General features: G+C 42.5%; 1 protein-coding gene across 8 annotated transcripts in view; it reads left to right on the top strand.

Annotated features, from left to right (window-relative positions):
- gulp1a (GULP PTB domain containing engulfment adaptor 1a) overlaps positions 1–12,994 on the top strand; it is an 87,167-nt gene that overhangs the window by 50,415 nt on the left and 23,758 nt on the right. For 5 of the 8 annotated variants that reach the window (XM_030111452.1, XM_030111458.1, XM_030111459.1 and 2 more), the window contains one exon: positions 11,333–11,413. In XM_030111452.1, coding sequence (XP_029967312.1) covers positions 11,386–11,413 — 28 coding nt within the window. In that variant the 5' untranslated portion in view covers positions 11,333–11,385. Of the gene's footprint in view, positions 1–4,969; positions 5,130–5,965; positions 6,182–11,332; positions 11,414–12,994 lie in introns of those variants that run through there. The other 3 variants (XM_030111456.1, XM_030111455.1, XM_030111457.1) reach the window with 3 other exon arrangements.

Raw genomic sequence — 12,994 nt, 5'->3', positions numbered from 1 at the left:
ATTGATTTCAATGGGATGTATTTGTTTTCTTGAGGATGAGTGTCAGTGTTTGTTTCCTATCAGCAATCGTCTACTGAAGACAGCCCAGTTTTTGTTTGCAACTTTTGTCTCCGCAATGCAGTCTGGGTTTAGTGCAAGTTACATCTGTTGTACGTATTACAGTTGCAGTCAGTCCAAATAGTTCATATTAATTGAATCTTCTAATATTGATTGGAGTCACTGAAGTATCCACTCAGAGCTTGATGTACTGCAGCAGCTTCCCATTGACTGTTAATTTAAAAAAGTGTTTGGCAGGAGTCCTGTTTAGTCGCTGTGAAATGGACAAACACTCTGAAACATCCATGAGTAGAATAAGAAATAGATGAGTGCTGAAAGGATGAGGGAACTGAATGATTAAAGACTTCATTAATGACATATTTCATATAATTTCACTGGCAAAGTTAATCTCTGGGTTTCAGTTCATAAACTCATTGGGATTTGCTCCTTCAGTCATTTTGCATATTTCCAGCCTTATTGTTGGAAGCAGTTGACATGAGTACCTGTCAAGTCACCTCGGTGCACGAGCCCGATCTGCTTTTTTCACTTCTAAAAGTTTCACTCTGCAGTTTCCCATTGTGACCTTTTAAAAATTGCCTTAGACTCTTTAGCATATCGTTTGGATCCCAGTATTCAAGGCCTCTGATTTTCTTGTCTATTTTTTTCCACTGATCTGTAGTAACACCATTCTGACATTTTTATAAATATTCGCTGTGCCTCAACAATGAACTCGTTTAACTCAGGTGGTGCCAAGACATCTCTGCTATTGATAAGTGCTGCTTTATGCCTTCACAAAAAGATTAAATAGGCTTTTAAGGAAAATAAAGTTAAGGATTTATATCGAACGACGGCTCCAAGGTGTCAGTTATTGATAATCAAGCTGAACTGAGGCTGACAGTTATGATAATAGAGCAGATGAGGGTGCGTTGCTTTGGCCCAGTGGATAGAAAGTTTCAATTCATTATCCAAAAATTTACATCTCACCAAAGAAATCATGATCCTTACAGGCCTCGTTCACATGGCAACGTTTTCTCGTGAAAATGCAGAATTTTCATTGAGTTTTGAGGCAAAAAACTCAACTTCTTGAAAACATTTCAATCTCCATGGAAATACATCTGTTGTTCGTCGTCATTTCAGTAAATTTTCACATTTACACAGTTTTGAAGACAGTGTCCATTGAGACAAACGGTAGAAACGCTGAAAAAGATATTTTCCATGTTGGGCCCATTGACAGTATATAGAGATAGGCGGAGCTTACATGGTGTCCCCATAACTTTCTGAAATCTCGTTTTGAAGCTTCAAGCAGGACATCGCCATATTGAACATTTGAAACTGGATGTAAATGTGATTGGTCAAGCCTATCGCGTGACTGCATCCGTGGCCAGAGGAGGCGCTGCGATAGGGTGATTTATGCAAAACGTAACATAAAATCAACAGATGACTTATGAAAACAGTGTGCTACCTTCATTAACAATAGGAGTACAACAGATGACCAAGGTGGGTCTTTATTACTGAAGACTCTCAACTGTAAAACTACCAGCTCCCAGAGTAGAATGTGGATTGGGAATCATTGTGGGCCTTTTATTTGCCAAAGAAATACAGAATTTTGAGCTGCTTCGTGAAACACATCTTTTAAACCTCAGAGTGAAAAGCTGAGTTTGAGGGATTCTCAAACAAACTTGCCATTTCCTGGGAATTGGAAAGCTTGTTTTTGACTCTGTCTTGTGCCTAAATTATCCAGCTTTTCTCGACACCGTGGTGAGGACGGTGCTCCTGAGGCTCTCGGCTCTGCTTTTACAGTTCAGACTCGAAATGCGGCGCTCATGTTAATCATTGTGGTTTTTATTTTTTGAGTGCAGTCTAATTTTCTTCCCGCTGCCTCGGCCTCAAACTCTCAAGGGCGGGTTGTATATAAATCTTTTCAGCTCCACATTTTCTGATGCTAATGTGGCTAAAATATGGAATTTGATTGCTTTTGCCGCTCGCTTGTCGTCGTCATGAAATTTCTGGGCGAAGGGAAACGTCGAGGAGGCGCAGCGACTGAAAACACGTCTGTTCTCCTTTTACATCACGGCTCAGGAAGCCTGAAATCCACTGAGATGTTCCTCATTCAGATGCACGTTGTTGCTTTTTCAGCCCACTACCACAAACACGCACTCAATCCCAGGCGGGGACTGAAATAATTGGAGTCTGAACTTGTTTAAAACAGTGTAAACACAGCTTGTGTATTTACTTGTTTATCGTATGTTTTCTTGTCCAAATGGATTTTCTCCCCCCCTCTTGTAACATGCAACAAGGAATTTTTGTTGCCAACTTACTCAACAAAGTCTGAAAAGATGACTCACTCGCATTGTTCCCGACTGCTGACCTAGATGAGGCTGTTGTGTTGCTGTTTTGAACATAAAAAAAAAGGTGAATTATCTACTTAATGATGTGGAATTTGGCTGTCAGACAGATTCCCGATGATAAACCGAGTCGGTTAAAGTGAATGTTTGCAGACAAATTGACAAAAAAAGCAGGTATTACTACTGGAACTCTGACTTTTTCTCGTTTAAATCAACATGAAGACTTTTTTCTTCCCCCTTTGCTGAGTCGGTCTAACATAAAGAGCCTTGCTTTCCTGGAAATTGTCTGAACCATCAACTTCCCTTTACGCCGCCACAGCTGTCCACACAAGACGCCAAACATGAAATGATCCAGAGCCGAGCGGAGGAAAAACCCCTAGAAAAACAAAGTGTGCACAGGACTGGCCGAAACCCTCCGAGACCCTCCCTGTTTAAACGCTCTCTCGTGCAGAATTCGGAGTTCTGCCGGCCAGCAAAAACACGGCGCCAGGCGAGGCCGCCACCCAGCCGAACCTCTACCGAAGAGCGAGGGATGCCCTCCCTGGCCAGCGAGCGTTACCCAGCAGGCTTCGCCTTTTTCCCCCCTCAAGAATCTGGAAGATTTCCCGATCAGAGATCCAGAGCTAATTTTTTCCTCTGAACTGCATCGATGTTTGTGGGCAAAATGCACAATACACTTATTTATTCTCATCAGCGGCGATGATGGCATGAATTCATCCGCTTCGGACGGCTGCTCATTATATTGGGATGAATGTCTGTATTGTGGGGAAAGCAGTGAAATAGCAGTATTTATCACTCCACTTCAGTGCTTGACCTCCTGCAGCTGTGCAAGATGGAATTTGATGAATATCTCAGATCATTTCTATCTTGAGTGGATTTAAAGTTCCCATTTGTCTCATCGATGATTCCTCATATTAGTGTTTCTTTTTGTCTGTTTGTGTTTTAACACGGAAAGAAATGTGGATTACAATCTTCCAGTGGATTAATGAATGCACACTTTTTTTTTCTAATGCATTTTGGGAATTAAATGTGAATGAACATCTTCACAACGATGTCTTGTCATTCACACAGAAGCATGTGTGTGGTCATTTATAATGCAGGAAATGTGTTTTTTTTCCCCCAAATAGTTCTGCTTTTCCTTTTGCATCATTGTTCATATATATATATATATATATATATATATATATATATATATATATATATATATATATATATATATATATATATATACAATCCAGAGAATTTATAATTTAATCTGAATTTAATCTTCATATTGATACCCAGCCAGCCAGTTTTGCATTCAGATTGACTCTGTGCATGTTCATCATTGAAGAATTAATTTGAGTGCATTGAAGCATCATTTCAAACCTTTACTTCAGACTATCTGCTGTTGATAAGCGCAAACTTGGACCCTTAACTCATTTTTTACTCTTAATGTGGTTGCAGGTATGTAATTTATATATGTTGTGCAGTTTTACAAGCTTAGCTATATCATCTACATGTTTATTACTCAGAAAAAGTCTCCCCAGAGCGTTTTCCAGCCTCATCAAGGCAGCGACATAACTCAACTCATGCTACTGGTGAATATTAATGGGGATTCAAAACGTTTCCCCTTGAGCCACCCAGACCTCTGTCAGGCATTCGTTTGGAAGAATATTTCAAGATCTACTTTTTTAACTTTTATGTTTAAGACTTTTTACAGCCAGTCTTAAAAACATCTAGTATAAAACTGATGAAAATGTCATTTTAAATGTCGTTTAAGTTGATTTAAGTTGTTTTTTTCTTCCTGAGTTTTATTGTCATTTTCTGTACTTTTATAGATTTTTATAGTATTTTGATGAGTGTGAATAATAATTACATAAGATTGACTGATTATTGACAACTCTCACTAATTGCACAATCTATGAACATGTGATTAAAACATAGCATCGCTAATTCAAAGCACAAAAATGGTGTTATTCTGAATCTTTTGACCTAAGCGGGCATTTTTTGCAGCTTTTTAACAAGAACTATGCTTTTACAAGAGTTAAGACAGGAACTACAAGTTTCTCCGAGGCTTGTGAAGTCTGTGACTGAGTGGCATCTTCTTTTTATGTGTTGTTTAAAACGGCGAGCCAAGCGGCCGGAGGATCCCGGCTGAGCTTTCAGGTGTTTATCAGTTCCGGTGTCGTGCTCTTCGCCTCGCCGCCACCCCTCTGATCTGCAACTTCCTCAGGTTTTCCCAGACAGCTCGTCCGTACGTGGTAAAAACCACAATCCAGTGTCAGATTTTAAAGCGTCCAGCTGCTGGTGTGCACACATGGAGGGGAGAAGGAAGGAACTTCAAGAATTTAGTGCTCTGAAAGTTCAATCAACTCCTGCTTGATCTAGTTTTTTCTGTTGTGATTGAAGCCAAGACGTCGCCCTGAGGGCGTTATGATGAATCACATAGTACGGTAAAAACCAAGGGTCATTCTGCTACCTCCGTGTGTTTATAGGTCATGAGTGGGACGCCACAGAGCATCGCCGTGAAGGCGGATCCCGTTGGAAAAGGGGTCTTTTTTTCTCTCTCATTCAGACAAACTGTGGGCGGAGGAAGTTGGGTTTGAACGTCTTGTGTCAGGGCTGCTTCTTGTTGAGTTTGCAATCCCCCCCCATCATTTCTCCTTGAGCCGTCCTGTTCGTGCACCACCATCTGGTCCACAGCTGAAAACTATTAAGACCGGCTGCAACTTCCTCCTCACTCTTCCACCCCAGTTTGGAGGCAAAGTAAGTAGCTTTTATCTCAGCGCTGTTGTTGTTTTCCTGCGTCTTCCCCTCGCGTTCTCCTTTTCTTTTTTTCCTTCCTTCCTTCTTGTAAGCCTTCAAGGTGTAGAGGTGTTTTTTTTTTTTTTTTTTTTTTTTTTTTTCCTTGAAGCATTTCAGAGCGGAGTTAAAGTGCCGGGCTGTGATGGAGCAAGCCTGGCTTTTAGATTAAACACACCGGGACCCCACGGTGGATTCAGCCGCGGATTCCAGGGACTAAATTCATAAACAGATTGTACTTGAGATTTTCTTTTTGTTGCCGTTTAGCCCGGCGAAGGCTCCACAGTTGAGTTGGTGAGACTGAAGTGAGGAAAACAAAGGATCTTTGTTGATTTTCTTTTCTGAGGCATTATGTTTGAGAGACCAGCGAGTCCCCTGCTGAAAGCCCGCTGCCTTCAGAGTGCATATGGGTCACATTAGCGAGTAGCTGTGAGGCATTTATAAATGGGACATTAACTTTGCTTTCTTTTGGAGCCTTTTTAAATATTAACGTCCGATAAATCCCTGCATTTGGGAGCCTTTATCAGCTGTTTTGTTTTTTTCTCCCACCCTCTGGTTGTTGTTTGTGGTTTGAACGATCCAACCGCACAGGGTCAGGGTGGGTTGCGCTCATTTCCAGAAAGATGTTTTTTTGTTTTTTTTTTTTTTTTCCTTTCCCAAGCTCAAATTCCAAATGTTTGAGTCACGGAAGGTGAACCAGCAGCCCCGGCACTGTGTGCTTGGGAGGATGATATTCTCACAGTCATATTTTCCACTGTTTCTGCAAGTTTGCAAAGACAAGCCAGACCGCGTGTGTGTGTGTGTGTTTCTGTGGGACGGAGTGGCTTTCTGTAGCTTCAAGAGATATTTAATCCTGGATTGTGCTTCCATTTGATTACATTGGACCTAATAATGCAAGGAGATTCATCTTAATGTTGGCGTAGCTGCATCGATCTGACTTGTTTTTCATGAGAGCAGCGCTGCAGCCTCCTGGTGAGGAGTTCATCAGATCGAACCTGGAGCTTCTAACACAGCTGGTAAACAGTGAAGGCACACTGTTTGAGTGTGTGTGCGTCTGTGTGTGTGTGTGTGTGTGTGTGTGTGTGTGTGTGTGTGTGTGTGTGTGTGTGTGCGTGTGTCCTGGGGTCGGAAGTTCTCTCAGGAGGGTGCTGTTGAATCACCAGACAGGAAGCTATTAAAACGGGGCCCAACGCCGCAGCCGTCAATCACAGTGAGTGGCATCGCAGCCAAGTGTCAGACGAGGCATCGCCGCACATCCCGCCGTGCCACAAACACACACAACGCTCGCCAGGCTTTGTCTGCTGCCAGGTTCCCTCTGCTGCCGCTGCCAAGCGGACGCAGCCTTCGCTTTTTAAGATCTTAAAGCTCTTACTGCTGACTTTCAGGGCCGTTCTAAGCCGCTCCACGTGATTGGGAGTCTGTCCAACGCATAACGTTTTATTCTCGGTCATAACAGCTGTAAACGATCCCTGTTCCTGTGTCATTTTTATACGTCTTGTACATCACTGATTAATTTGAAGCAGTCTGAATGCCTGGAGTTTGAGTTTCTAGCATGCCGATTACACCAGTGGATGCAAACTTTCAATTCGTTATCCAAAGGATTCACGTCTCGCCGAAGAACTTCAGGTCCTTCGGCCCGGTTGGCACACTTTCATTGCGTTGTGGGCGTCCGTTTACACGAAAACGCTGCTGAAAGTCACTGAAAATGCAATTTTTTTGATAACAGCTCTGAAAGTGGAAGCTTTTCAAAATGCTTTGACTCCATCTCTATTGAAACGGGAGCGAATGCAACTTTTCTGAAACTCTGCTGCTGCGTATGCACGCCATGGCTGGAGTAAAGAGTTCTGAACATGTGCAAGTAGATGGACAATAACAAAGATGGCGGCCTCCAGAGTGCCGCGACTGCCAGTGCATCATCTACCGGTATTGTGTCATTTGATAGTCGGGAGTCACCCGGAACAGCAATCCAACTGTATCATCTGAGTTTATAGCGTTTTGTTCGTGAGTGTGGTTTCAGAATTAAAGCAAAAACCAGCGGCCACTCGTGACCCTCCAGGCTATCTACTTCAATTTCTATGTTTGCGTTTCCATGTAAAAGGATATTGTTTTCAAAACATCGACATGTAAATGCAAAACTTTTCTGAATGTTGTGTAAACGAAGCCTCAGAATCACACTTTGTTGCCTTCTGAATGCACAACTTTAGCATGAAATACTCCTTAGATTCTTTTCTATTAGTTAGTAAGCAGATCAATATGATGACCAGTAATATTATCACCTGATGTTGACTTGGTTGAAGCATCGTCATCAATGATGGAACCTTCTGGACTTAAAAACTCTCTTATTCCTTCCATCATTCAGTAAATTCTGATTACGTGTTCCTTACCTGCCTATACCTTACCTTTAATCCACCGCTCATAACTTCACCCTTCAACATTGAACCTGATGAAACCATTAGGTGAAGCTTTATTTTAATCACGAAGCTGTTTCGCACCAGAAAAGTAATCTTAGCTGCTTGGAGAATGAAGCCAGTCGTGCACTTCAATGCGAAAAGCTTCGGCTAAGTACCAAGGCCACTGCTGCCAAGGTCTGAATGTGACACAACAGATAGCGCCGGATGGTCCCATGCAGAAGAGTGCTGAACTCTTCCTCTTCTGTCTCTGGTGAAATGCAAACAACAGCATCATCTGTCCGTGGAAAAGCTCCTCCAGCAGCATGTTGGACCTGAAGTAGCACACATTCTCTCCTTTCTTTCAGTGAAGTTATTCTGTTTTGGCAGACTGAGGAATGTCCCAGTCCCCACCCAAAAGCTTGTTCCATTTAGAAGTTTTCAGCCCTATCTGGGGCCTCTGGTAAATATCTCCTTACACTAGAAACCCACATAGACAGATCTGTATTTCCCTCAATTATCCGCCATATATGTCATTATGTGCTCATTTTTCTCCGCCCGTGCAGCGTGAGTTCAAACGCTTGTCAGGAGTGTGTATTCTTTGCGGAGTTTGACTTGTCAGCAGCTCCTCCCAGCAGCGATAAAGATATTTGACTCCGTCGTTTTCCTCGCTGCTGTTCAGACGAAGCTAATGATCCTCGGAGCTTCAGCGTAAGAGCGGTTGTTTATTTTTGTGGCGCTTCCGTCTTCTGTCTCAGCTTCAAGGACCATTTCTTTAAAGTGCAATTTATATAAAAAGACAGCCTCTTTTTTGAATGGGATCACTTTTGCCAAGGTTATAATTGGCGTTTGTGAGTTTGTTGTGGCGGTGGGTGATATAATGAACCAATATATTACACTTATCCAGCATATTAATGCCATAGAGATTATTTAACCTTTAGTAATATGTGCTAAAGGTTTCAGCACTGAAACCAGAGCTGAGATATCAGTGTGAAAGCAAGCTTCTTCATTGCTCAAAGGCATGTAGTCAGGATGGATTTGTTAAAAGCATACATACTGAAGCAGTTACAGGAGATGGATTCTGTGTATTTCTCTGTATTTTGCAACAAAAGGTTTCATTAAAATTGGTGTTATGTTAAGACTGCAGTAATTGATAGTTATTGTGAAAATACGGACATTTTCATCATAGATCTACTAGATAGATAAAAAGCAGTGTAAAGGGTATTTAATATTTCATTTCAGTCAATAACTCTGGTATGATGGGTTTGCTCTGAGAAAATTACCTTTTAAGTTTTTCTGCAACTGATCCATCAGTATTACCCCATTAAAGTCAGGTAAGGATAAGAAGTCCAGTCTTGAATTGTGCTCCAGACCTGATGATTTGCTAAACATTTGATTACAGAGTCCTTAAGAGCTCTTGTCTCCATCTGGAACCCTTTTGGTCCTGACTGCTGCAACTTTCTGACTCTTGAAGTGTGGAGCATTCAGTCTCTCTTTGGTTTGTTGGAATTCCGCCTGCAGTTGCAGATTCCAGCTCTGCCAGATGTGCAGCTGGATTCAGGTTAGGATCCAGTGTTTGTGTTTGTCTGTCTACATTTGCACTGCTGGATTTGGAGGCCAAAACTTCCAGCTTGTTGTCCGCCAGCGAGCGACCTGGACTGCTTTTCCGGAACATGAGGGTGGAATTATTTATGTTGTGTTGTTGCTGTATGTTAGCTCTGTTTGGAGAAGTGACATTTTTTTAGTCGGGTCTAATCATCTCAGCGTGCCAGAATGAAGTGGGACTGTCTTTGGCTCCTTTTCAGAAAAGAGCTTCTTGGTTTTTTATTGGATTTATGGCCATAAAATATTGGGGTTGGCTCCAGTTTTGTTTTTACCTCTTAGGACCTCTAATCAAACCATGTCTGTCCATCCATCAATATTCTCCATGTTCTTCTCCTATTATCATCCAAAGCGGCGCTGTAGAAGACCAGAGCTTTACCAAGTTATTACTTCTTTGTTCCCACTCTTTTAAAACCTAAAACAACACAGTCTTCACATTTAATGGAAAAATGTAATTCACCTCCTGAATCACCTGACCACACTTAGGTGTGTTTTCAGAGGCGAAAAAAAGGCCTGAAATCGCTGCTATGCGGCAGCAGGCTTTGCATATTTTCCAAACAGCTCCGGGTATTGATTGTGCAGCGCTGCTGACAGCCACCTAGTCCTGGACAGTTTGTCCTTGCAGTCTCTCTGGATTGCTGAGCACTCATCGGGGAATTGATGCGAAGGCCCAAAAGCAGTCAGAGCGGCGGCGCCTGTAGTGACACTGCGGAGGAGGACTGGCGTTCGCTGGAAAAAAGTTTCAGAGTTTGAGTTGTACCGTGATAGTTCGTGTGTTCAACCTGCGTTGTTACAACTGTAAAGCGAAATATCAATCAATATTTCTAAGCTGTTCTCACTGGAAAAACAACCAACAGTTGGTTTGTGAGTTTGTGTTGGACAAAATATCTGAATGGAAATCTAAAATATGTGATATTAATGCCAAAAAAGCGGTGTGTTATTGAGGAATTCATTCGTCCCATATGTTTTCCTGTGAGCCTTGAGGCTGAATGGTCGAGGTTTGAATCGCACTCAGGAAGAAAGGGCAAAACGTGACGCCACGCCTTACACGCTATGGCGGTCATCGTCTAGTTGATCATCCAGCAGTATTGGGGAGAAGGTTTTCAGTCCTGTCAGTAATCAGAGAGGCGATCAGAAACATGGCACAGTGTCACTTAACTTTAAATTCTTGTGATTTAAGATGATTCCAGAACAGTTTACCATCAATCGGCTGTGATTTTGGTCCAGTTGGAGGATTTCCAATGTCATTTCAAACTGTTACTTATTCAGGAAGTTTTTGAGAGATGTTCAAGGATACTTTTGTTACTGTGAATTAGGCCACTTTAGGAGAGGCCTTTCAGGACAATGCAGAGAGATGCATGCAACTGATAAAGTAGTCTCGTAATCACCTTTACACTTTGTTTTTTCTTTGTAGTGGTGCAGAGTATACCTGACGGAGATGTTTTCACAAAACCAAACTTCTCCTGAAGCTTTACAGTTATAGCTTTAGCTAACTCTGTCACTGAAGAACTGTGTTCTTGAATTTTTTACCATTTACTTGGTGTTTCGGCAGATCGGATTGGAGCCTCCTGTGTGCTGACTTTGGCCCACAGACCTTATATTTGATACCCGTGTTCTGGTTCTTGTTCCTATGATGATCCTGTTTTAAAAAAGACAGCCTCATATCTTCTTGATAACAGCTCAACATAATGGATCGAAATGTTGCTGTATTATGTATTGTCTCAGCTGATGGGATTTACACATTCATTCATTCGCCGTGCGCTTTGTGAACACCGTGCGTGCGCTTGACGTATTTACACAGAAAACATTTGCCCCAGTTCTGCCGGAAAGATTAGAACATAATTGCCAGCGACCATAAGAGGATCATAGTAAAACCGCGTTATGTGTTACCATGTTGCCGTTGTTGTCGTCGCTGTTGTCCTTTGATAGAAATCAGGCTTATCGGAGGCGCAGTCACCAGATGATGAGCATGATGGGGCTCAGCGGTAAACTGTTTAATGCAGGAACACTCTGACTCTAACGCAGTCTGACAGCCGAGCCATGCATCATTCACAGAGGGAGGCAACATACTTATTTTTAGAGGGAGTGAGGAAACTTTCTTTCAGGACTTTGGACCCGCTGCGGAAGCTTGAGGTCGAAACGGTTTTTAACTGGCTTCCCCCCTGCTGCTTTTTCCAGGTGGAATATTGGCAGACGCTCAGGAGGGACCTTGAAGACGCACATTTTCCACTATGAACCGCGCCTTCAACAGGAAAAAAGGTGAGTGGGCAAAATGAAGAAATAATCCGCTTCATTTAGAAAGCGCTTTTTCGGGACGGCGGAGCTTCAGAAAAATACAATAACAGCATCGGGGAAACTTCAAGACGAATAAAAGCCCCAAAGATAAATGGTAGCATCAGAATCAATATGTGTTTAGAGAGAGCGCTGAAGTGAAGTAGCTCTCAAGTTTGTGATATGAAACATCAAAGTACTATTCAGACCACAAACTCTGAAAACAGCCCTCTTATGAAAGGCTGTTTCATAAAGGAAGATAAAAGGCGACATGACTGGTTCTCATTTAACTTACAAAACGGAGCTTTTGGAGCCGCGGCGGTGTCGCAGACATCTCCTCTCTGCAGTGTGAGGCAAGACGTCTGTGCTGCCCTTTCGGACTGACGGCTAGTGCGGACTTGAAAGAGCCACTTTAGAGGTATTCATAGCTTTTTAGAAAACTTTAACACCGGGACCTCATCGCTTTTCAGCTCGTCTCGGCTGCCAGCGAACATTAACTCAGGAGAGGCTCGCTCAACGTTACTAATGAATCACTGGCGTTCACGTCGAAGCGTCTTGGCAATAAACATAACTGGAGATGATGCTTAAAGTAAAAATGCAGTATATTTTGTTTCAGCGTTTTGTGTTTACACAACAACGTTTTGAAAACGATGTCAGTTCGCACAGAAACGGCAGAAAACAGCGTAGCTGTCACCAGTGAGTGCCGTTGTGCGCACACACACACACACACACACACACACACAGAACAATACGCTATGAACATTAACAATGACGGGTTCAGGGATAATCGTATGGATGGATGATAAAGTTGGATTGCTATTCCAGTGGCTGTCAATTCTAAAACTACCACCTTTCAGAATATTCTGGACTGGAAGTCTTGGCTCTCTGGAGGGAGCCTATGTTGTTACTTTCCATCTCTTTGTGTATGTGCAGCAGTGGCATTTTTGCTTGAGTGTTTTCAAAAAGTTGCTTTTTCAATCATTTACATGAAGATCAGAGCGTTTTGTTAAAGTTCCAACTTTAGACCAGTTATAAAAAAGTTGCCTTTTCAGTGTCTCCAAGTACCGTTTTCCTGGAAACCCAAAACGCTGCGAAAGTTTTGTATTTTCTCTTGAAAATGTTGTTAAAGCTTCCTTTAATAGTTCAATGTCATGTTTTTCCCGGCGGTGCAATGATGTGCTCAAGTAAATGAAGTTTCCCTGTGAACCAGGGGTGTCGAACGCATGCAGAACAATTTCACGAGCCTTATGTTTAACACCCCTGCTCTATACTCTGGCTCACCACAGAAGAGCTGTGGTTGGAGAGCTGCTATGAGTGTTGGTATAAAGTAAATTACGCCGAGGCAAGTGGAGCGAAGCGGGCCACACTTCAGCTCCATCACCAGATCAGTTCAAAAGCTCTGGAACAAAACCGGCGGCAGTTTGGTTGTGTAATTGTTAAACAACTCGAGCCAGTCCACATCAAAATGTTTTTACTGCCTCCACGTAATAAAAACGACAATGTTTTGCATCCAGACTCAATCATCCGTCCTGCCAGACCAGCGCCGAGGTGAGACATCTATCCTGCTCA

The sequence above is a fragment of the Salarias fasciatus genome, chromosome 16 (genome assembly GCF_902148845.1).
Source record: "Salarias fasciatus chromosome 16, fSalaFa1.1, whole genome shotgun sequence".
Lineage (NCBI taxonomy): Eukaryota > Metazoa > Chordata > Actinopteri > Blenniiformes > Blenniidae > Salarias > Salarias fasciatus.
The sequence above is the reverse complement of the archived record's forward strand: the minus strand, read 5'-3'. Positions and strand labels throughout refer to the sequence as shown.